The sequence below is a fragment of the Mesoplodon bidens genome (genome assembly GCF_964165515.1).
Source record: "Mesoplodon bidens genome assembly, chromosome: 13".
NCBI classification, from domain to species: domain Eukaryota; kingdom Metazoa; phylum Chordata; class Mammalia; order Artiodactyla; family Ziphiidae; genus Mesoplodon; species Mesoplodon bidens.
Window position 1 is genome coordinate 72,566,084 of NC_138169.1, and position 25,821 is coordinate 72,591,904.

General features: G+C 37.3%; 1 protein-coding gene across 6 annotated transcripts in view; it reads left to right on the forward strand.

Moving 5' to 3' along the window:
* Window positions 1-25,821, forward strand: part of WDR7 (WD repeat domain 7) — a 363,724-nt gene that overhangs the window by 288,984 nt on the left and 48,919 nt on the right. For all 6 annotated transcript variants that reach the window (XM_081251713.1, XM_081251715.1, XM_081251714.1 and 3 more), the window contains one exon: window positions 1,299-1,398. In XM_081251713.1, the coding sequence (XP_081107839.1) occupies window positions 1,299-1,398 (100 nt within the window). The remainder of the gene's footprint in view (window positions 1-1,298; window positions 1,399-25,821) is intronic.

Genomic DNA, 25,821 nt, shown 5'->3' on the forward strand with positions numbered 1-25,821 from the left:
AATATGTATGAATGTCATAATGTCTGTTAATGCCAAAATGGCTTTGTCAGACTGTCCCTGGCTTCAAAATGCTCACAAATACCTTCTCTCCCTCTCTCCCTCTCTCTCTCTCTGCGTCTCTTACCAGAATTTCAGAAATAGAGTCCTATGCCCTACTCGTTTTTTGACTCTATATCAATCTCAAGAAAGCATTAGAGAAATGATATTTCTTTTCTGTCATTTGTTTGGCCTCCCCATCCTGTCTTTTAAAAAAATAATAGAAAATTTAGATTAGTAGCAGGGAATCAGAGAGAAAAAAGGTAAGGAATGTGTAGTAGAATTGATGTAATATCCTCAGAAATATTGAGGGTAGGCCACTTATTTATCTGGGTAATGCTCACTGAGACAACAGGACTAGATAATGGGAAGGCATATTCAAACTCTTTGGGGACATAAAATCATACCTTATTTACACTTCTAATAATGTTTATTCTTACCTTCCCAGGCTCTAGCCATATGGCCATTAAATCATAACAAAGCATAGATCAGGAATTCGAATACTTGATCATCATGAAAATTAATCTAGAAAAGTAAACAAATAAAAATAAATCAACCTTTAACGACCTTCAAGGCCTCCTCCCTAAATCCTATTTTCATGCAATGCCAAATCACCAAATATGCTTATTTATACTACCAATAGTCACACTTATCATTTAGATAAACTGATAAATGTGTAAATTCTAGAGAATTTGCCAGATAACTTTTTGGTGCATAACTTTCTAATTTCATTCTAAATTATTGATATGAACATTTAAGCTTAATATTTATGCAGCTTTTTTATGATTGTTCTGCTGGAAAGTGTTTTGCATTCCTTAATACTGTAATAAACCATGAGAACATAATTAGATTGAATATGTAAGCCTTTTCATCTTTTCTATTTCTGTTCAAATAGAAATATTTGCAGAATAGTCACTGTAGCAAAACTGAGTTTTCATGTTTAATCTTTTTTGTATGTGACCCTTATCTCTCGTTTCAAAATTCAATGGTGTTTGTAATTAAGAAGTTGTTTTCTATTGAAAATAATCATTAACAGGCCTGAGCGGTATTCTGCATCATTTTTCTTTCAGTTGATTTTAAGAATTATTACAATGAAACATTTTTGAAAAATCTCAATATATTAATTATAGATATACATATAGTTATTTAGAAATATACATCAGAGCTGGCTTTAATCTTTGACATGTGTTGCTATCCACTTTGATGTGTAGGTCATCTCACCTGTTTTTTCTGTTTTTTTGTTGTTAAAATGTTTAATCCAGGTTCTACATGGTCAGCTATTATGAGCGGAATCACAGAATAGCAGTTGGAGCTCGCCATGGTTCAGTGGCCCTGTACGACATCCGGACTGGAAAGTGTCAGGTAAATAAATCATTGTGACTTCCTCTCCATAAAGTGCGCAAGTTATTGAAAGGAGTGAGAGACCAGCACTTCACCAGTTGATGTGCTGAGCTGCTGGAACATTATGGATAATGCTAAAGGGATCAATAGTTTAATGAAGGACTCAGAGAATATAGACCCCTACTGTCTTTATTCACTGGGAATGAAGAGTTGCCACAGATGGGTTCGTAATAGAGCCTTGAGTAAGGTGGTACGTACTACTCACAAACCACTTTGCAATAAATCTTTTCTTCTTTTAAACAGTTTTCTGAATTTCTTATTTTTACCACATGTTTTCTGAAAAACAAATTGGTGATACATTATTTTGATTAGTGGCTAAACAAAAATTAGTTTTCTGACTATGTAAAATGAGATCTTTAGCGATTATAAGACAGTATTCTACTCAGAGTTCAAGAAAGGCAGAAATCATAATGGCATTTAGTGTGGATCTGTAAGGAAACTGAGTCTCTATTTGAAATATATTCCTTTCTTATACTTTTATAACTTTCTCTACTTTTATAAAACTTCATTGTTTATGAGAAATTCTTCTCAGTCTTGATCTTGAGTGCTTCGTTCTCCAAATGTACCAGTTGGGTAGATGGAGCAAGTCTAGCCCCACTTTACATGTAAGTGAATCGAAGCTCCCAGACTTTAAATCTCTATCCCAGAGTCACACTGTTAGTTAATGGCAAAAGCAGGGCTAGGCTCCACCCTGATCATTGTGAATTTATTGTGGTCATTGATAAATAGTTCCAAGTCATAACTTCTTATTTTTCACGGTAGCATCTATCAATGCTGATATATTCAATCAGGAATTAGGAATTGTATTCAACCGTAATATTAGATTGATATATTCAACTATATTAGGAATTTCCAGAAGGAATATGAAGAAATACATCAGGATGTAGCTAAATTTTAAATTGCCTCTTAAATTTAATAAACTATTAATTAGTTCTCCAAAAGTTTCTCTGGCAGCTTTCTGTGAAATAGTTCTAAGAGATGGTAACAGGTATTGGGGGTAAAAGTTTCAGGGGTCAGACAAGTTTGGGGGTACTGTTCGAATATAACACGTTTCCTTATGCAGGCCTTCTCAGAGGCTCTAATGCGTGAGTGTGCATTGTGCATTTCCTGGAAGTGCGTGGAATATGCATCATTTGCCACACTGATGTAACTATTGAATATCCTTTGCGTGATTTTTTTTCTTTGAAAGACATTAACTCCTCATTGGTGACTGTATTTCTTTATTCTGAACTGTCACTTTGAGCAATGAAACCACTCTGAATACTTGCTTAAAAATGAAGTTACATGTTGTCTATAACATTCTCTCCTAAGAGAGACACATTCCTCAAACAGCATTTTCAGAATCTCTTTTGGTAAATCAATTTTTAAAAATTGGAATGCAGTTGACCCTGAACACCGCCAGGGTTAGAGGTGCAGACCCACGTGTAACTTATAGTTGCCCCTCCTTATCCCTGGTTCCTCCGTATCCCTGGTTCTGCATCTGGGGATTCAACCAACCCTGGATGGTGTAGAGCTATAGCATTTACTCTTGAAATCTGAGTATAAGCGGACCCTCGCAGTTCAAGCCAGTGTTGTTCAAGGGTCAAGTGTATATTATTATTAGCCAACTTGAGAGAAATAAGCCACAAACAGCAACAAGGTAAAGATAAAAAAAATGAATAAGGGGACGTTTTCAACCTTCTTTAAAATTGAAGTGAGGAAATCATAGAGAGGACACTATGGCCGCCAACAGAGAGAAGAGTAAGACAGCGTGAGCACGGTGACGAAACCCAAAGAGGAGTGAAAGAAGAACAGCAATGAAAAACTATTGAGAAAACACCAGACTGTCCTGAGCGTACATTTCCTGACAGTTTTTTCCTCCTGTGTAGTCTCAGTGAAGATCTTGGTAACATGCAAGAAACATGAATAATTTGAATATCTTATACTTTTTAATGAAATTATTTAAGAAACACTTACCAATCAATGAGATTCTTTCTTAACAGGAATTTGTAATGTCATTCCTATTTCATTTTATTTTCTGTACATTATTTTACTACGCTTAGACATTTCAGCCTCCCCATGATATTTTTCTACCTCAGCTTCTTTATTTTGAGACACCAAGCTGTCATTAGTGTCGAACGACGGAATAACCTTTACCTTCCAGTTCTGTGTGAAAGAGAAGGTTACCCTTTACTCTCATCATTCAGAGCATAAAAACAAAGCTAAATCTCTAAAATCAATCTTAACTACTTTTGCCAGTTACCAGTTTTATCCAGCGACAATGAGCTCTTAAGGGATTCTCTTAATTCTTTTATGGTATTAGTGTTGTAGTGTTTGAAATACGTGAGTCGACAGTTGAAACAGAATACACAAGTATAGTTGGCATGTTCAAAAAATGATATTTTAGAGGTGAATCAAAGGACTAGGGATTTTGAACTAGGAATGTAGTAGAGTATTTTTTGAATTCGTTATTGGAATCAGTGAACAGAGAGAGTGGGACAATTTTCCTAACATGAGCAAAGACATAGAGATATGACATAAAAGATGTAGAAGGGATAATTAGTAAATTCACTGGACTCCAGGGGTAGATTCCAATTAGGTGGAAAGATAAGGGGCAACCACCTACATGATGAGAGTCACAAGTGATGGGAAGACCCGCTGTGGCCTGTCCAGGATGCCAGAGGCTGAGGAAATGTCCCTGGGCCCAGTGGAAGCAGAGGACCCATGGCTGAGGGAATAGGGGGAGGAACATATAGCTTCCCTGTCATCATCATTAAATTAGTTGGTAAAGGATAGATAGAAAAGTCAAATCTCTTTCCCTTACCTTTTGGCACTGGCTTCTTTTTTTTTTTTTTTTTAATCAGTTTTCTTATGACCTGTTCTCAAACTAGTACAGGCAATTATACAAAACCACAAGATAAATATGCATTCAGTCTGGAACAGGAATTTTACTTATATTAAGAGTTTACAAGCTATCGCCCAAACCTGCCTGCCACCAGTTTCAGTAAATATAATTTTACTGGAATACAGCCATGTCGTTCGTTTAAGGATTGTGTATGGCTGCTGTGACACTACAGTGGCAGAACTGAGTTGTAGTAGCCAGCAAAGACCATATATGGTCCACAAAGCCTATCAAATGTATTACGTGGCCCTTTACAGAAAAGGTTTGCTGACCTCTGACTTAAGCAACTAGAGGAGGAAGAGTTAACTGATTTAACTGAAAAGTGATTTAAAACAGTGTAGTGTAATATACTGGAGAAGAACAAATAGAAACTTGTGTGGCTTAAATCCCATCTCCATTTCATAAGCTTAAGAATATTGCTTAGGGCTTCCCTGGTGGCACAGTGCTTGAGAGTCCGCCTGCCGATGCAGGGGACACGGGTTCGTGCCCCGGTCCGGGAGGATCCCCCATGCCGCGGAGCGGCTGGTCCCGTGAGCCATGGCCGCTGAGCCTGCGCGTCCGGAGCCTGTGCTCCGCAACGGGAGAGGCCACAGCAGTGAGAGGCCCGCGTACAGCAAAAAAAAAAAAAAAAATTGCTTAATTTTTTTGAGGTGAAGTTTCCTCACTACAAAATAGTGAGAGAAATAGGGCCTATTATTGTGAGAAGTAAGGTAATTTATGTAAAATTCTTAGCAAGTAGTATTCAGTAAGTGTTGGTTATATTAAAATAAACTTGGAAATACATTACGTCGCAATGAAATTACATGAATTGTGGAGATTTTAAAGATAATCCTTGAGACCTCAGAATGTTTGTAGGCCGTCAGGGCTAGGACTTCCCACCCCTTAGTTAGGAGAGCTTTGGTGGAAAAGTCGGGCAGCACTGCCGTAGGCCATGTGTAGATTTCCTCTCTAAAGGCAGCTCTTACCTGTGGTGTTGGGCTGAACCTCCACTGATCATGGAAATCAGAAACTTTGAGGCAGTTCAATAGTTAAAATCCTGCTGTGCTGCTAACTGCGTTTTTACTTGGCAACTGCTAGCAATTTAGGAATATACCTGACTTGAATTCTGCTTAATTTAAAAAAAAAAAAAAGTAACTCCTGATGAAGTACTTTAAATTGCATTGGGAAAGCAGCATTCTTGATAAGCAGGTTAATTAGGTTCCATGAATCCTTAGAGCTACAAGCGTGTGTTTGGTTAAATCAGCAATGCAAATCTTCCCTCTAACAATATTTGCCTTTGGTTTGGCAGACTTGATATTATCTGTCTCTGATTTTCCAGTCCTTTTTGGACACGTTCTTTGTAATAATAACTGCTGGCTCTCTGCAAGATTCTTTTAGGTTCATGTTAGCTAGTTTTTCTTATGAAGTTTGGGTTGTGTTACTTGGTGGTATCTAATCCACTTTGGTAAATCTGGACACTTATTTTCTTACTTTGACATAACGCTACCAAAAAGGCAGTGATGTATGAGAGGAAGAAGGTGTGGCCAAAGTCTTATCTAAATCTTATATTAGTAAAAGAATTTTATTATTGAAAATTTTGAGTAAATTCCATAAAGAACTCATTTTTGAAGCCCCACGTTTTCTAGTGCCTGCTACATAGTAGTTGCACAGTAAAATTCATTCATGTTGATCAAACAAAATACCCTGAGTCTTTGGAGTAAAAAATATAGTAAGAAATATAATATGACATGGTAAATGAAAACAAAGTATGCCTCAATTCTATCAAAAATATATTGTACTTTGGATATAGTTTTATTATGTCAGTAACCCCTCATCAACTTGTTGTTTCTGTATAAAAGATAATAGAATGTCTTTTCAGAAATAGCATAGAGAACCTCTTTCTTGTGAGTCATGAAAATATACCTATATTTCAGTAGTGGACCATGACCAGGCCTGCTGTGGGTCAGATAATGAAGGAAAAAACAGAAGTGAAGATTGATTGTTATAGAATGGTAGTAACTGAGGTCTCACTATAATCCGTTACAGATAGATCAGGAGGTGGATTCTGGAATGCTAACATGTGCCCCATCACGCAGCCTAATGCTGTAAAAAGCAGTGAGCCTGCAGGCTGAGCTCCTCTGGCCTTACAGATTCCTTACTCCACGTGGAAAGAAGGAGGCTACAGGTTATTTCGTCCACTTACTTTACCCTTATCTCCTGGATGTCCTCTGCCCTGCTCCTTTGCTAATGCCATGGTACTGAAAGCAACCCTAAGCTCTGTTCAGATCCATTTTCACTGGTCTTTAAACCTTAATTTATCCCATCATTGTCCAGCACGGCTTACCTTCATTCTTCAACCAGCAAGACCTCACCGACTGGTCCTGTTATGTTGTTATATACAGGCATCTGCCGAGCATCTAACTAAACTAGTGAGAAAATCAGAAAAACCACAGTTACCTTAAAGCGATTATGGAATAGGAGGACCACTGCCCCGTTGCTTTCCTGTCAGCCTCCTCTTCCCTTGTTCCCATTCGTCCTCAACTGCAAAATAACTTTGAGAACTAGACTTATTACATTGTGAGGAGAATCTATTTCATTCATTAAGGCTCCAGGGCATGGGGTCTACAGCATGTATAGTTTCGGAGACTTCTATTGGGTTAGCCAAAAAGTTTATTCAGGTTTTTCATAAGATGTTACAGCAAAACCCAAACAAACTTCTTGGCCAACCCAATATTTAAGAAAAAAAAAAATCAGAGGCCTGCATAAAATGAAACAAACTATAAATACATACATATATTTCATTAGCTTAGCTTCATGGTAAATCCACCTTTCTGGCGCCTTTAAAAAATGCATTTCATAGCCCTTACTGTACCTACCTTTGTACTTCTCTGGTCTGTGACACCCCCTCTGTCCCACACCTTCTAGTTTCCACCTTGACAGAGCAACTGAAATCATACACTCCAACACACTAGGGTTGTCTCGCCACACCACTAGCAACGGGCCCCCTGCCCCCTTAGTATAGTTTAGTAGAACTGGTTTCCCTCTCTCTCAAATTCTACCTTCACTTCCATAGCACCACCACCTGACTTGATTTTCCTTTTATTATGTCCTTAGCTAGATTTCTTAATTTCTTGGGGTACCCTAATGTTAATTCTTACCACTCCACTGCCCAGAGTACAGATTTCTTCACTTATCTGTTCTTTTTCCTGACTTTGGCTAAGAATTCATACATTATAATTGACCCCATTTCCTCTGAGCAGGTGAGACAAATCAGGTCTACAGCCTGGACTGTTGGATGATTTGTTGCAAACACAGTGAAGATTTCAAGAAATGCCCCTTTCCCATTACCTTGGGTTTTAGATTATATTGAAATGTCTGACCTCACTGAATATATAAAGTTACTGTGTACTCATAGGGGAAGCACTCCTGGTAAACAAAAATGCTGAGAATAAGTCACATTAAAATAGTGAATATTGGCTCCTTTTTTATTCATGGTTCTATTGAAATTTATTTCTGACCATCCTCTGAATTCCTTATACCCCTTGTAATTTATGTGGCCATCTCAAATTCTTGTATCCATATTTCCGACTCAGATAAATGCAGTTTCTTTGCTGGTATTTGTAGTATATCAAATTTAATATTAAATTCTATTAGCAAGTTATTTATTTCCTTTTATTTATTAAGGAAGGCAGTCTTAGAGCAGATCCTGGAGCCAGACTGCCTTGGATTCAAATCCTTGCTCAGCCCTTACTAGCTTTGAGGCTGAGAGCATTGTACTTAAATTGTCTGTGCTTTAGTTTTTTCATCTATAAAATGGACACAATAACCGTCTTAGCATCATGTTGTAAAGGTTAAAAGAATATATTTATATATAAAGCAAACATCAGCCAATAATAAGTGCTTAAAAAATGTTAGCCATCATAATTATTGTTTAGTCATTGGTTAAATAAGACAAAATCAGTCAGCCCTGACCTGTTTCCTCCTGCTCAGGTATACTTGACTTCATACCAGCTAGATATCCATTATAATTTCTTTTTTTAGGATTTTTTTTTGCCACTTTTTATTCCAGAACAATTTGATAAATCTTAAAAGTGGAATGAGTGGAATATCAAACCAAGTAATTAGCAAAGTTAAGATTATACTTAGTGTTCTATCCTCAGCCATCCAAGTTTAATAATTATTCTTTTGTCTATCCTGATTTTTCTATAGCATTAATCTATTGTTCTACTGATATATTTTTTAGTAATTTTTTGAAATCATTACAAATATTACTTTTCATGTTACTGCTATATTAGAATCTTTCTGAGTGAAGCTGATTTTTAAATATGGTATTCTCAATTGCCAGCATATTCCAATTTTTGGCCCATCTGTTTGTATATATTTAAAGTCTTATATTAAATAACCACCACTGGGTTTTCTTCAAGGATTTTATTACTGTGTAATTTTCCACATCTGTTTTCTTCAGCATCCTTTTCAAGATAGGAAAGATTAGGTCAGTGAGTCAGCCATTTTATTATTTTCAGTTTCTCATTTGCTAGGCAGCATAATTTTCTTTGTAGTTTCTCTTGCTTTCAACAGGCATAGCTGTGAATGTTCTCATTCTCTCTTATTTGCATATCATTTATTCTTTATCCTTTCATTACTTATCTCTGTTGAAATTCAGTCTAGTTTATTTATAAATTTCCTCTTTGTATAAATTACAAGCCTTTTTATGCTGCTTAGATGATTGCCTTTATAACTCAAAGGAAAATGGTAGTTAGGATCTTAAGGATTGTTGTTACCTTATTTGGAGTTGGTTGAAAGTTTTTTCATTCTGCTTCATCTCTGGATCTGGCAAGCTATGGCCAATTCCCAATTCATTCATTCATTCTTTCTTTCTTTCTTTTTCTTTCTTTCTCTTTCCCTTTCTTTCTCAGCATGAAGCTTTGAAGCTTCCTGTAACAATTATTTTCTTACAGGAATTATTTTGTTTTCGTTGGCAGTAATGACCTACTGATACCTGGCCAGTCGAAATTGAGTAATTTCTGTAATTTCCATGCCCTCTCATGAGAAGTCCAGATATAATGCTTGAATGATTAGCATTTACATGAGAGCAAGGGAAGAGGAAGATACATAGTGGCTGGTGAAGGCGCAAGTCAACATCTCTTTTTCTCCGGAAAATGAATGAAATTTATTAATTGCTTCTTCAGATTATAAATGTAATTCATGCTTATTAAAAAATACCCTCAAGCAATAACAAAATATTTAAAGTGGAGAGTTAAAGTCCACTGAAACCTGCCCCTTAGAGTTAATTCTTGTTTAGCTATTTATTGTAAATACTTTGAGTCTTATTTCTGTGATATACAAATATTATTATTCCCTCCCCAATAATATAATAGTTTTCTGCAACCTGTTTTATTTTTACCTAACAATGCATCATTTCTCCCTGTGAGTCCATATAGCTCATTCAATAATAGCAAGTAGTGCCTACTGTTAGTTGCAAATAAAGCAGGTGTGGATCCTGCCCTCAAGGAGCTTCTATTCAGTGAGAGGAGACAAGAAAATATCAGGGAGTAGGATGATAATACAAAGGGATGACGGGTACCTACTTTAGGTGCTCAGGGGTGAGCGCATTGAGGGGGTTTCATTTAACCCAAGATATGTGACCATCTAGAAGAAGAGCATTATAAGGACAAGGAGCAGTTAGTACAAGGACAAAGGTGGGAATAACATTGGAAAGTTCGGGGAACAGAAAACAGACAACCGCAAAGGGCATTCAATTTGTGAGCAAGTGGAAGATAGATTTGAGATGGGGTGTGATAAGAAGGCAGGATCTGATCATGAAGGCTAGGGTGGGGATCTCAGATTTTATTTCAGTGTGATGGGTTGCCATTAGAGAATTTCAAGTGAGGAAATTATATGATGTTACATGATTTTTTTTTCTGCAGTTTGTTTCATAGTTGATTTCTAGTTTCATAGCATCATGATTGGAAATATATGATGTTTTTAACAATTATTTTTTGCTTGCTTTGCTTTTGAAAGGCTTTTGTTCTTTATTTCACAATTTGGAATCACAAGAGACATAGTACTCTGCAGCCTGAAAAAAAATCTTAATAGTACATCATAGCTAAACTTCCAGGTCAAACACCATTGATCTAACATGTTCTTTACAAAATGTAAAATACTTTATAAAACTATTATTCTGTTGATGAACTATTCACATTAAGTCCAGCTCTGTGTTCATACATACAAAGTTGCAGTGAGCATCTTTATATACTGGTGCTTTTCTTTCTGTAGGATAGATCCTAAAAACAGGAACTGGTTTGATCTGTTTTTACTTTAAAAGATTAATAGCTGCTGAGCTGGGACTAGGGTTGTTACAGTAGTGGTGGAGAAATGTGACACATAAAGGATATGTTTTTTAAGTAGAGCCAACACGTCTTGATGATGGTTCAAATGTAGGGTGCAGGGTGTGGAAAGTTCAGGGAAAGGCAGTGGTGAGAGAAAGGAAGAGTTCGAGGGTGACTCATAGATTTGAGTCTTGAGCACCTAAATGGATTATGGTGCCATTAATGACTGAGAGAAAAGCAGGCGAGGTGTGGGATGAAGGTCAGGACTTAGGTTCTGGACATACTAAGTTTGAAGGGCTATTTTAATCTGTTTGAATGACTACAGAATGTTCTAGTACACAGGTGTAGAATTCATTAGCCAATCCTCTATCAATTAACATTTAAGTCCCCTCCCCCCAGTTCCTCACCATTATAAACAGTGCTACATTGAATAGCCTTATTTATATAACTTTCTATGCCTATCTGATTTTCTTAGGGTAAATTCCTGGATTCACAGTGCTAGGCCCAAAGATTTGTGCATTTGATTATCAGAATGCTTTGAAACTACTTTCCCGCAGTTCATGCGCATCCATTTTTTCATACTTTTCCTAATATTCCTATGAATAACAGAATGACTCTTGAACTGCAATTATTCTCATAAAAAAAAAAGAAACTCCACAGTTGGTCTGTTTTGCCTTCTGTATTTTTCATCTTGGACCGTGTACTGTTTATTCATTTATTCATGAGTTATCACTTATTTTATTTATAAAAAAGGAAAATAAAAATAATTTTATGATAAGTCTTCTCTGTATCAGACACTGTATTATGTGCAAGGGGTAAAAATAAATAAATATGAACTGTTTCTTATAAAATCCCTCAAGGAATTTATACTCTGATCTGGAAGGCAGACATAAACCCAGAGTTGAAATACTGTGATTGTCCTTTCCAGCAGGGCTGTCTAGAGTGCGATGGGAGAACACAGGAGGAACATGCGCACAGGTTTGTTTAGGAGTCTAGGGAGGATGGTCTGAAAGGGCTTTGTAAAGGAGAGGACGTCAGAACTGAGCCATTCACTATAGGAGTCAAGCAGGAAAGGGGAAGGGCGGGGCCATGATTCCAGGCAGAAGGCGCAACACCTGCAAAGCCCAGAAAAAGAAATGTAGTGGAAGCATGCTTATCAAAACCTGAACCTGAGAGGTGTTTTCCCCATTATATGTGAGTGATTCACGTTACAGCAATCTTCAAATTGGCATTACCCTGAGAAATGTACAAATCTTAGGTGAAAAACAGTCATTCCAATAGGTAAGTAGAGACACCTCTTCTCTGTGACTTTTTTTTTTTTTTTTTTTTTTTTTGGGCCACGCAGCTTGTGGGATCTTAGTTCCCCCACCAGGGATGGAACTGTGCCCCCTGCAGTGGATGTGCAGAGTCCTAACCACTGCACCACCAGGGAATTCCCTCTGTGACTTATTGAATGCTAACTCAGTAACATAGATTTTGTAAATAAAGTTTACATGGTGTTAGCAAAATGTAAAGAAAGAACTGAATGCTGGCATTTTCCATAAATAATATTTTTAGGAAAAGTGGGCTAGGCAAGATATGAAAATGTTCTCAGCATGGGATTCAAATCGTTCTGATGAAAATCAACCAGGTTAATTTTCTCTAACACATTTAATTCTGGCAAGCACTCTAAGGCTACTACATATGGAAAGAAAGCTGACATTCAGGCTCAACAGCAATGTCAGCCAACACACCTATATGAATAGAAGTCTGGAGAAAAATGTCTTCTCTCTAAAAATAACAAAGATTTTACTTCTACTTAAGAGGAGCAATGGGCCTCAGGGATCTGGTGGACAGTAAGATTGATGTTTCTTTAAGGCAGAGTTTTGAAGCTTCAGGCACAGTTTTCACTGAGCAGAAGTCCATAACGCTTATACATCAAGGGTACTTATGTGATGATCGCAAAAATTGCAGTGAGAATTGACTACAGTACTTAGGCCGACACTTTAGGCATTTTCTTCCTGTTCTTTTCAGCAACTGGTTTTATGGCAGGTGCTTCCTATGACATTTCGGGAGCAACAACCAGAAATATGGCATCAGGGGTGATAATAAGATGAATGGTTGGAGAAGACAATGGTTTCCTGACGCCGTGTTGAAGAATTACCCAACAAGCTTCCCATTTTAAAAATAAAATGCTATTTAGAGAAGAACCTCTAGGAAGAGAAACAGATATCTGGGACAGTGCTTGAAATTAGATCATCATTTATCCTGAAAGTTTAACAGTTTTTAAAGAATTATTTTAATGGACTGAGTAGAGGCGTATTTTTCTGTTGTCTGTCTGCCCTATCACTCACTGAGTATTTCTTATATCCCTGTTATACTTTGAATGGCAGTATTTAAGATTTTTACACCAAGAGAAAAAATTAATTCTTGGTAATATCTATTATTGGAAATACATGAGGTAGAGAGTTCAACTGTTTCCACACCCAACAATTATTACAAGCATTTCAACATCCTTGCAAAAGCATTAAGTAGACTGATATGAATTTTGGTTCTCAAAATTCACATTTTATCTACACTTCTCAACGCCATTCAATTTCCTTCCTAGCCATTCTTTTTCCTGTCAACACATAAAAAATGAAAATACAAGTGTCTATTGATAGATAGATAGATAGATAGATTCTACATATATTTAGTCCAGGAAATTAAAAAATACTAGGTAGGAGAATCATAGTACATTGAATTCATTCTGGATTCGGTGCCTTGTATTCTTTATATCCACTCTTGACATATAAAGTACTTAAAGTCTGGCATATAGTAGTCATTGAATAAATATGAATCATAAGTACTCTAAAACATATGTAATAGGGACATGAATCTGTAGTTCATGATAGGTTCTAAAGAAATGTTAATGATGATTCAAAGGAGCTTGTCAAAATTTGATAGCTCCTATCTCAAATAGAGCTCGTCTTGGAGCTTATGTCTAGTCAGGGAGGATACACAGGTAACACAAAAGCCCTCTTATCTGGCACAGGTCAGCCTCAGAAGTTGCTCACGTAGTCAAAGCTCTTGCTCAAGTGTGGAATCATATAAAATGATATATATCTTAAACACCTCATTTTAAGTTCCATAAAGATAATTTTATTTTCCATCTCTTTTAACGTGAGACCAAGGCCTTTTCTTTCTATAACTGGTCCATTGATTATAGTTCTAGAACATTTTTCTTCCTAAATCACACCAGCTTTGGTTTCTTTAAGTAGATTGAGACATTAAAGATACTCAGAAAGCAGTCTCGGAGTATAATCCTAGATGTTTATGCTTTTAACATTCTTTTACGGTTGTCTCACTTTCACCTAATTTCATGAGTGTGTGTATGTCTATGTCTTTCTAAAGCAGTCTCCCCCCTCTTATAATTTTATATGGTGTTTAATTCAACTACCAGTTTACACTGACAAGCAGAATTACCATAGCTTTCGCTGACTCTGGGTCCCAGAGCTCACCTGGTGAGAGCAGTAGCAAGTGGGCCTGTTAACCGCTGGCATTCTTCACGTGGTGGACGTCAGTCAGGATGTCTCACAGACGAAGCACAGTGTATCACCTAACCCCAAGAGTCGGCAAAACTAGAAGTCAGTTAGAGAGATCCTAATACCTTCAAGGCATGGTGCCTGGAATTATTTCCCTGGCACTATGAAATGCAGAAGGGAATGAGTACTCATGTGGGCAAGGTATTTATAAAAGAGTAGGGATGACAAAGATGAAACAAATAAGTGCAATCAAGTGTTTCAGTGCTACAGTAGAATGATGTGGCATGCCACAAAGAAAGAAAGGCTGAATCCTGGGGAGGTAGGAGACAAGAACAGGAAAAGATCCACAAAGAAGGTGATATTTGAGCTGAGGCTTTGTGTATGGTGTGGGAGGAGACTAATTTTCTTTTTTCTATTGAAGTATAGTTAATTTACAATGTGTTAGTTTCAAGTGCACAGCAAAGCGATTCAGTTATACATATTTGTGTGTGTGTGTGTGTGTGTGTGTATATATACATTCTTTTTCAGATTCTTTTCCATTATAGGTTATTACAAGATGTTGAGTAGAGTTCCCTGTGCTCTACCGTAGATCCTTGTTTACCTATTTTATATATAGTAGTGTGTATATGTCAATCCCAAACTCCTAATTTATCCCCGCCACACACACACTATCTCCTCTGCTAACCATAAGTTTGTTTTCTATGTCTGTGACTATTTCTGTTTTGTAAATAAGTCCATTTGTGAGCTGAGTCTTGAGTAGGTGTTCCGTAGGCACACAAGGAGGAAGACACCTTTTCAGAGAGAGGATAAAGAGGATAAACAGAAGCACAGAGACATTATTTAACTTAGAGTGCTTTCCGGGGACTGTGAAGTTTTTGCTATGCTGGGAACCAAGGTTGCAAAAGAGTATAGAAGTGTGACAGAGGAGGAGAGAGAGAAAGCCTAGTGGTTAGGAGTGGGGAGATCACGGTAAGCCTTGCCTGGATAGATAGCCTCATGGAGTGGAGTCTTGTAGGTCAGGAGTAACAAACTCAAATGCCCACAGAGACCAAGCAGGTAGCATAAATTAATAAAACAAAGGTCAGCTTTCTTGGTTAATCTTTTCTTTACCCATTTTGATAGCACCATCCAATAAATATTTGTCTTTCTTTATAACACTACTCTCAGTAACACAACAGTGTAAGCCTTTAGTAAAATGCCAGCTGATACTGTACTTGAGTGTTAGGGACAGAATTGGGAGGGGCAGGGACTGTGTCAGACTGGAGAGCACGTGCTCCATGTGGAGGGATCAGCCGTGTCTCAGGTCCTCTCAGTTGGTGCCATGTGGAACTGTGGGCCTGATCTGATTTTTCAAGATAAGTTGAAAATCTGGGTTTTTATTTAAAAACGTCCCAAGTTTTAAACGCTAGTGACTGGTTTTGAAAGTTTTTAGAGTATACAAATCAACACTACGCTGAATGCGTAGTAGTGTATTCAGAGAAAGCCTTGGAAGAGTTTCGAGCACGGGAGCAACAGGATCACATATTCCATTTGGGAAGAGCAGGAGTCCAGAAGATGAGAAGAAGACTTGTTCTTTGAGGTTTTGGTAACGATCCAGGCAACCGTTGATCCGGGCTTGAATGGCGATGTGAGTGGCTGAGTGAAGAAAAGGAGCAGGAAGCGTAACATACGGCAAGTAGGTTATGATAAGCCTTAAAATGTGGCATTTTATATCTATACACTAAATTAAAATATAAATTGATACCATAATGAAACAGTAAAAGCAACATTTTCTGGGGAAAAAATAAGAAAAAAAAAGTATGGGCTAGGTATGAACTGGTAGGGAAGATGGTCATGTAAAAGGAAAGGTGTAGTGTGTGTCTACATAGACATAGAGAGGGGAGTTTTAAAAATAAAAGAACTATGGAGCTGTTGGAAAGATTTAATACTTAGGATAGTTTATTTACAAAGTACTAGAAGCCACAAAAGAGGCTTTCAGTTAAAGAATTTATTATTTCATATAACAGAACATCTAGAGGTGGCTGTTGAAGAGAGCAGCTCGATGGTATCGTGAAGGACCCCAGTGTTCGCCTCTCTTTCTCGCTGTCTTCAGTGCATTGGTCTCTTAGGCTGGACCACCTCAGGATACAGGATGCTGCCACAGAGCCAGCAACCTATGCAGAGGATACCATCGGAGGCAGAAAGAAGTTTTTAAAGCAAATAGACCATCTGAGAAAGCCTGTTCTTATGTCTCGGTCCACCAAAATTGTATCGCATACTCATTTTAAACCTGTTGCTGGAAAAGAGAATGGAATTGTCATGACTGACTAATTGAAGTTTACTCCTGAGATAGAAGGCTGTCACCTTTCCAGAACACAGGGGGTTGGCCTGACAAAGGCAACCAACATTGCCTCCTCAAGGGAATTCGGTAACATGGCCCTTGGAGTGTTGTAAGATGTGATAAACAGGGAAAGTAGGTTGATGGTAGAGGCTTCGGAACAGATCTGGATTTGCGGACCTGCCCTGCTACCTACTATCTTTGAGACTTTGAACAAGGTACTAGCCCTCTTTCCTCTCCTGTTAAAAAAAATAGGCATAATTTTAGGCCCTCTTAAAGATTAATTGAACTAACATACATAAGATATTTAGTTTCATGATTATTACAGTCTCAGTGCTCAGTAAATGGTAGTAGTGGGTTGATTAATAGTCATCTTTAAAATCCAGTTTTGAGTTTCTGAATTTGAAAGAGATTTTTGGTGTAAGAACAGAAGTCTTAATGGGAAATATGTTAAAACAAAGTAGACTAATAGTAACATGACTTTAAAAGAATCAGCTTTCCCTTTATTGGAACAGAAACAGTGAGCTAGAATGGTAAAGTACATGATAAGGCTCAAGAGACCTGGCTGTGTTCCCTTCTCACGTTCCATCCAAGGCCAAGGGCCCCTTCCCTTCATCACACTAGAGGGAGAGGATTGCCCTCGGTTACCTCACACTGTCCCTGTCCCCTCCCAGCCTAATTCATCTTGTGCTCCAGCTTCGGAGTCAGCAGTTAAGCAGACACACTTGAAGACAGAGTAAATGCTTAGAAATAATTTGCATTTATTCCTTGAATGTTTAAACATTTAAGTAATTCTCTGTTGTTCCCTAAAGTTATTTCTTTTTCTTTTTTTTTTTTCTTTTTGCGGTATGCGGGCCTCTCACTGTTGTGGCCTCTCCCGTTGCGGAGCACAGGCTCCGGACGCGCAGGCTCAGCGGCCATGGCTCACGGGCCCAGCCGCTCTGCGGCATGTGGGATCCTCCCAGACCAGGGCACGAACCCGTGTCCCCTGCATTGGCAGGCAGACTCTCAACCACTGCACCACCAGGGAAGCCCACCTAAATTTATTTCTTAATCTAGACTATTTATTAATGCAGTGAAAGGCATTGAAAACATAGTTCACTTTCAAACAAATGTCAAGAGTAAGAAGACATCTGTATATTGCCCACCACACCAACTTAAATGCTTTTTTCTCATATATACTGAGAGTGGGCCTTTGTAGCCATAAGAAAGCCAGCTACCATAAGCCTGTTGAATTTCTCTGGGTGAACATCCCGGCATATGGCATTGTGACTCTGTTGCTATAATTTATATAAATATGTTGCCAGAGATGAATTAAAACTTATCATTGTAAATCTATAAGGATACAGCTGTAACTCACACGGATTTATTACCTGTAGACATGTATATCAGGCCTCTGGAATTACAGCCTCTACTGTAGACAGAGGTTAAAGAAGAAGGTAACAACTTACATGCCATTATACATTTACAGCAGTTTGTCATTCATCGGTAGTGGTGTGAATACCAAATACAGCAGGTGGACCATCTTTCACCCAACGAAGTCTAATTGGCCAATTTCTGCAAAAATGCTGAACAAAAGATCACCAAATGAGGAGTCAGAAAATTTAGTCTTAGACGCAATTACGAAATTTGTTACTTAAATCCTCTGAGCCTAAGTTTACTAGGTATAAGACTGTTTCTCAAAAACCTGTTATTCTACCCCAATACACTTTGCATGGATTTTGTGATTTTCATTCATTCATTTAGTCAATAAACATTCATTGAGTGCCTGCTATATATCAGGCACACATCATTTTTTTAAGCTGAAAGAAATAATTTAGTCCAGCATCCTTATTTTTGCAAAAAAGCAAAGTGGGTCCAGAAAGATGAGGTGCTTTACGGAGGATAGGGAAGGGCTTTTGAAAACTGCAAAATTCATACACGAGGAAGTAATTATTCATTGTAATGCTAAGCTAGTATCCTTTGTAGGATGATGTATATGTGTTTAGTTCTCCATGGATGTTTTCATCTCTCTAGGAGTTCCTTTTATATAAATTCACTGGGCATTGTCATTTAGCATTGCTCTTTCCAAACCAGGTGACACATCAGAATCATGTAGGGAATTTCAAAATAGATTCCTCCTACCTCAGACCTTCTGAATTAGAATAGAATCTCTGAGGCAGGGACCCAGATACCTACATTTTTATTAGGTGCTTCTAGGTAATTCGAAGGCAGACTGGAGTTGAGAAACTCTGGGTTTACCAAACAAAATAACAGGTTATGTGAGGAGCAAACAATGTTTGAATTATTGTAAACTAGCATTTTAAGTCCCCATGGTTTAGAAAATCAAATAATTTTAATATCAGGAAAAATAGCTTGCATTAGATCTAGAATCACATAGACTGAAATGGAGCCTTAGGATGAGTAGAACTTGATTGGGGGGAGGGGTGTTACCATTGAGAAAGCGATGCAGCCACATGAAGGAAAGGTTTAGAGGGGAAAGCCCATCATGATCCGCAACACCCTGCAAAGATCTTACATTTATATACTACTTATTCACGTGTATAACTGTTTGTAAGTATTTGTAATCATAATCTATACATCCCTAGATTTGCTTTGAAATATTACATAAAACCATAAAATTTTAGTTTATGAGGTTTTAGTTACTCCTTTCTATACCTAGATTTTCATTTTGCATTTGAGGATTACCCTAGTATGTTATACCAACCCGCCCTGACAGGGCTTTAAGCAACTACTGTTGGGTACACATACAGCCTCCTTTTCTCTCCACAGAACCCTTTCTGATGACTTTTCTGTTCTTCAGATTACAACCGTGGGAGTTTCTACCAGATAAAAGTCACTAACAGAAAACTTGCTTACAGAAGTCACCAGTATCTTGTTAACTGCCTACAGCTTTGTCCCTAATGGGGAGTTTCCTCCAACTACTCAGATACAACAAACGATTCAAGATTTCTCTCTCTCTGGATCTCTCTCACAATATGGTAGGGTCTTTTCTCTTGCTACAGCATCCGTTCAAATCATTTATTAATTTAATAAATATTAAGTATTTGCTGTGTACCAGCTACTATGTTAGTGCTACTCACTATTGAAATAACGTATTTCTATTTAATGATTATGAGGAAACTAATGCTTCCTACAGAGACATACTACCAATAGAAGAACATTTTTAGCTGCCTTTCTTTTTTTTTTTTGTAATACATCTTTATTGAAGTATAATTGCATCACAGTGCTGTATTAGTTTCTATTATACAACAAAGTGAATCAGCCATATGCATACATATGTCCCCATATCCCCTCCCTCTTGAGCCTCCCTCCCACCCTCCCTATCCCACCCCTCTAGGTCATCACAAAGCACAGAAGTGATCTCCCTGTGCTATGCTGCTGCTTCCCACTAGCTATCTATTGTACATTTGGTGGTGTATATGTGTCGATGCTATGCTCACTTCACCCCAGCTTCCCCCTCCCACCCCGTGTCCTCAAGTCCATTCTCTATGTCTACATCTTTATTCCTGCCCTGCCACTAGGTTCATCAGAACCACTGTTTATTTTTAGATTCCACATATATGAGTTAGCATACGATATTAGTTTTTCTCTTTCTGACTTACTTCACTCTGTATGACAGACTCTAGGTCCATCCACCTCATTACAAATAACTCAATTTTGTTTCTTTTTAAAGCTGAGTAGTATTCCATTGTATATATGTGCCACATCCTCTTTATCCATTCATCTGTTGATGGACACTTAGGTTGCTTTCATATCCTGGCTATTGTAAATAGAGCTGCAATGAACATTTTGGCACATGACTCTTTTTGAATTATGATTTTCTCAGGGTATATGCCCAGTAGTGGAATTGCTGGGTCGTATGGTAGTTCTATTTGTAGTTTTTAAAGGAACCTCCATACTGTTCTCCATAGTGGCTGTATCAATTTACATTCCCACCAACAGTGCGAGAGGGTTCCCTTTTCTCCACACCCTCTCCAGCATGTATTGTTTCTAGATTTTTTGATAATGGCCGTTCTGACCAGTGTGAGGTGATACTTCATTGTAGTTTTGATTTGCATTTCTCTAATAATTAGTGATGTTGAGCATCTTTTCATGTGCCTCTTGGCCATCTGTATGTCTTCTTTAGTGAAATGTCTATTTTGGTCTTCCGCCCATTTTTTAATTGGGTTGTTTGTTTTTTTGATATTGAGCTGCTTCTATATTTTGGAGATTAGTCCTTTGTCTGTTGATTCATTTGCAAATATTTTCTCCCATTCTGAGGGTTGTCTTTTTGTCTTCTTTATGGTTTCCTGTGCTGTGCAAAAGCTTTTAAGTTTCATTAGGTCCCATTTGTTTATTTTTGGGTTTATTTTCATTACTCTAGGAGGTGGGTCAAAAAAGATCTTGCTGTGGTTTATGTCAAATAGTGTTTTTCCTATGTTTTCCTCTAAGAGTTTTATAGTGTCTGGTCTTACATTTAGGTCTTTAATCCATTTGGAGTTTATTTTTGTGTATGGTGTTAGGGAGTGTTCTAATTTCATTCTTTTCCATGTAGCTGTCCAGTCTTCCCAGCACCACTTATTGAAGAGACTGTCTTTTCTCCATTGTATATTCTTGCCTTGTAATAGAACTATTAAGGGTTCTAAACAAGTGACTTGATCTGATTGAACTGTTGTGTGGGGAACGGATTGAAAGAAGACAAAAATGGAAATGGGAAGACCAGTTAGTAACAAGGCTATTCCAGAAGTATTCCAGGCTAGAGATGACAGCAGGCTAGGGTGTAGGGACAGTGAATATGTAGTTTCAAATTGACCAATTTGAGATGAATTTGAAGATAAAATTGAACTTGTGTTGAATCCAGTGTGGTTATTGAAAGAATGAGGTGCTAAGGATGATTCTCAGGTTTTTGGTGTGAGCAACTGAATAGATGGGAAATACTGGAAGAGGAGCAGATTTGTGGAATAAGTGTGGTGGAAACTTAATCACTCAGCTTTTGATGTTAGCTTTGAGATGCCTGTAAACATTCATGTGGCGCTGTCAAATATGTAGCTACAAGCTTGGCTCTGGAGATGATCATTTAGACATCATTGGTGTGTAAATATATTCAGAGCCATAACAGTGGATTAGTATATAGGAAGAAGAGAAGCGGGCTAGGGCAAAGCCCTGAGAAAGTTCCACATTTAGAGATGAGATGGAAGAGATGCATCCGCAGAAATGCGAGAATGTATGGTTTGGGGGCATGAAGAAAATCAGAAGACTGTGGTACAAAAGAGGAGAATGTCTCATGGAAAAAATGCTGCTGAAAGGTCAAGTAAGTTAAAAATTAAGAGGAGGCCATCAGATTTGGCAATAGAAAATCATGGGTGTCTCTAAAGAAGCAGTCTTGGTGCAGTGGTGGGGGTGGAAGCCTGGCAGCAGCAGAGCAAACAGACTTGTGTGTACCACTCCTTCAAGAAAGTTCTGGAAAAATGAGAGAGAAGAGACATGGCTAGGAGTAAATGTGGCATCAAGAGACTTGCTTTTTAAGATACATACTTTAAAATAAGCTATAGGATATTTGACCCCAGAAGGTGAACACCTGACTCACAGTTTACCAAAGCAGAACATTTAGCAGTAGGAAAGGGTTTAAAACAGATAATGAAAGATACTGTTTTGGATTGGCCCTGAAGAAAAGACCCCTACATGTTATCTGTATACTGATATATTGTAACACTATTATTCTGAGCCATTTTAATATCAATTCAATGCCAACTCAGAGAACTCAAGTGGCATTAGGTCTATGCTAATTAGAGTAATGAAAGGGTCATTAAGACAGACCTTTGAAATCACAGCCTAAGACTACGAGCAATGCCTTCATACCTGACTCTAATAAGAGTCCTTTGTCCAGGGATTTCAAAAACATGTATTACTTGAAAATTTGTTGGATTTCAGAAGCACTCAGCTTCTGAGTATTATTAAATGAAATTACTCAATAATCCTGTACTTCTAGGATTAAAGGGCAAATCTTTTTTTGCCAAGGATGGAGCATTATTTGGCTATCTGTATATCATATACATTTGATTTATCAAATATATTTATATTTGGTACAAATATATCATGGCCAAAGCATTCTTTTCATATTACCAAGAAGGAGGTATCAGTTTTAATGAGCACAGTTTTTAGAGGCTTTCTCTTAATTTTCTCTGGACAAGAGAGGGGTCAGTTCAGTTTGTATTTCTGAATTTCCATCAAGGAAATGCAAGTGGCCTCATGGCTTGAGCTGTTTTCCTATGGTTTAGCCATTTCACTGAAGAAAACTTCACTCTGGTTTTTCACCTTTTCTATAAAGCAAACAGAGAGCTGTTTACAACAGCCTTTGTTTGGCTTTGGCATTGATTTTAAATCACCTGGATTGATCATGTGGTTGTGGGACGTTAAAAAACCCACCAAACACCAAAGCCTCTAAACACAATTAGAATCGAGGGGTTTTTAATCTGCTTGCATTGTGTCCATAGGTGTACATTTTAAATTATCCTCAACTTCTGCTCGTGTTTGGTGAAAAAGCACTATCCTAACGTATAGCGTCTGGTGTTGTGTAGATGCTCTCTAAGCACATAAGAAATGTTCCTAGTTTTCAAAATGAGGGAGCATCTAAAATCTTTGTCCATCTCTGAGTGTTTCACTGCCTAGGCAATTGCCTCAGCCAATAAGAGAGAAATATGCAAATAAGCCAGCTGTCATGTCACACGCTCCGCAGTCACTGGACAACAGCAGGACTGATCTCAACCAGATTTGACAAAGAGGTGGAAGGTCTAAAATTAAATAGGTCAACGCAAGTTCTGTAATAATAGGTAGATGTGAAGGGACAATGAGGGATCCCATAGGAAAACTGCTTTTTAAAGACTGCTGATGTTATTGCCTTTTTTTTCAGATCTCCCATCATCAGTGGCATCTAAGTCTGAACCATCTTATTTGATGATGGAAAACAGTTTCTATTTTTCACTAATTACTCTTTAGATTATTTCTGTAAGGTTAATGTTTTAATGAAATAAGTATTTATAAGGATTCTAACTATTTTAAGAAGCCAACTTTTCTTTTTTAAAGGCAAATATTATTCTGAGGCTTGCTCTGGTACTTCAATTTTGTTGTCATGGTGACTAGATAATATAACTTTTCAAAAATGGAAACCTGCTTTTAACCATGTTGTATCAACCTACTAGTCATAATGCAGAGTTCAGAGTAGGCAATTTCTATTTAGTTTCTCCCCTAGCTAAAGTCGAAATTTACAGACATCAGATTTCAGTAATTACACACACACACACACACACACACACACAAACTCCCTGTCAGTCTCCAAATTGTACAACATAGTAAACACCAACAAAGGAACTGTGGTTTTGGAATTCATATTCTTTCTAGTTAAAAAACTTGTGTTGCCAGAATATTAATTTTGGAGTATTCTTATGGTAGCACCTAGCTAAACAATAAAGTACTGTTTTCCTCAATACCTGCAAATAATTGTCAGTGAATAAAAGAAAAAAGAAACAAGGAAGTCTCTTATCAGTAGACTGAACATTCTTTTATAATTCTGTAAGGATCAGTGCTTTGTTTCCTAAATTCACTCACAAGCCATTTTACACAATCGTAGTTTTCTTTTTCCTTTTTAATGTATTCTTCTGAAATTGTAACGATAGGAACGTATTGCAATCCTTCCTATAATATTATGTTGAACGGGTGTTTACAGTATTTTACGCTTGAGCTAGTGCACATTTTAATACTTAAAGATGTTATTTTATCTGCTTGGGGAAAAAAAGAAACTTTAATTGTGAAAAATAAGAACTAAACCTTAAAATGTTTTCCACTATTCTTTTTCTTCCAGCACATTTTCTTCACTTTTCAAGAAAGATGGCTTTGCATAGTAACTTAGAAATAACACCTAACGATTAACAGAATGATGGATGTGATGAATCACCTTTTTCTTGAGAAATAATAAATCAACATATTCCTACCCATAAATTTTTCCTGAAAAACATGAAATATTAGCATCATATATTTAACAAGGTGTCAGATACAAAAACTGTCGACAGAATCTTGCCCTCATAACCAGTAAGATGAATTAAAATGTTATGTTCCATTTTTGGAAACAATTAAAGTAATTCAAATATAATTTACAATTTCCTAAATTTAGTATAGTTTTATTTCTTGTTTACTCTTCTAATTGATAACGCTGCTTGAGCATTATCAATATTAGACCCCAAAGTTAAGGAACAAAGCCTCCTGATATAGAATTCTTTACTCATTAAAATTCTGGTTAAACTTTCATTTTAGGATTATAAACTGAAGATCAGGTTTGCCCTTTTTATATTTAAGTGATTCCATCCTGGCCCCCATTTAGGTAGCATTTTCTTTCCTTGCTCTGGTTTCATTTTTAGGCAGACTTTGAGGTTTGGATTTTTTGGAAGCCCATTGGAAGGGTGAATTTGTGATTACATGAAAGGTTAGTTGATTGTTAGTTGCCCAGCAAGTTTGCTTTATTTCCACTTGGGGGTGTTTTTCCTAGAGTAGCCACAGTGTATTGTGGGAAGCGGAGCAGGGCAGTGTCCTCCCCTGGCTGTATTGATTTGCCCTTCAGCTGTGTGCGGTGCACAGAGAACCTCGGGCCTTGTTGTTGATTTTCTGCATAGTGTCTCTGGGAGCACCATTGACCCATTGCTGCTGCCTGCCTGTGGCTCTTGATTTTTCACGGCGTCTCCATGACACTCATAATAAAACATACTATCTTATTGTTCCTCAGCTCTGAGAGCCAACTGATTCAGCCCAAGAACACCACAGTGTTTCTGAAGAACATTTATGTGGGGTAAAGTGTTGTAGCAATTTTAGGATTCTGTCTCGTGTAGCTTTAATAGCTAGCTCTACAGCAAGATTCTACACACATTATTATATTTTTATTGTCTTAAAGCAAATACTAGCTTTTCATATATTGTTAGCATGAAATTTTGCATTACTAGGCTTAACATGTTGCTATAATATTCAGTTTCAAGAGTAAATTTTGAAATATGTCACAAGGATTATGCTATGATTTATTACTACAGTGCATGATGGTTCTTGAAGTTTCTGATTGTATTTAATTTACATATTTCTAATTTGCTATTGTCAAAATGTCCCCCATTGTACATTTTAACTTCTGATAGGGTCTCAAGTTATAAGAAATCAGGTAAAATCTTTCTTCTTATTTATCTTGGAAGACTTTTTTCTATTTAAGCTGTAATTGATTTTGTTTGAGCATATATCATATTGTTTTATATTGGAGCCTTCATGTATTTTAATATCAAGTTATTTTCATTTTTATTTCCCATGTATTTCTTAGTCCACAATTAACATTAATATTTCCTTTGTACCCTCTGTTGATTGGTA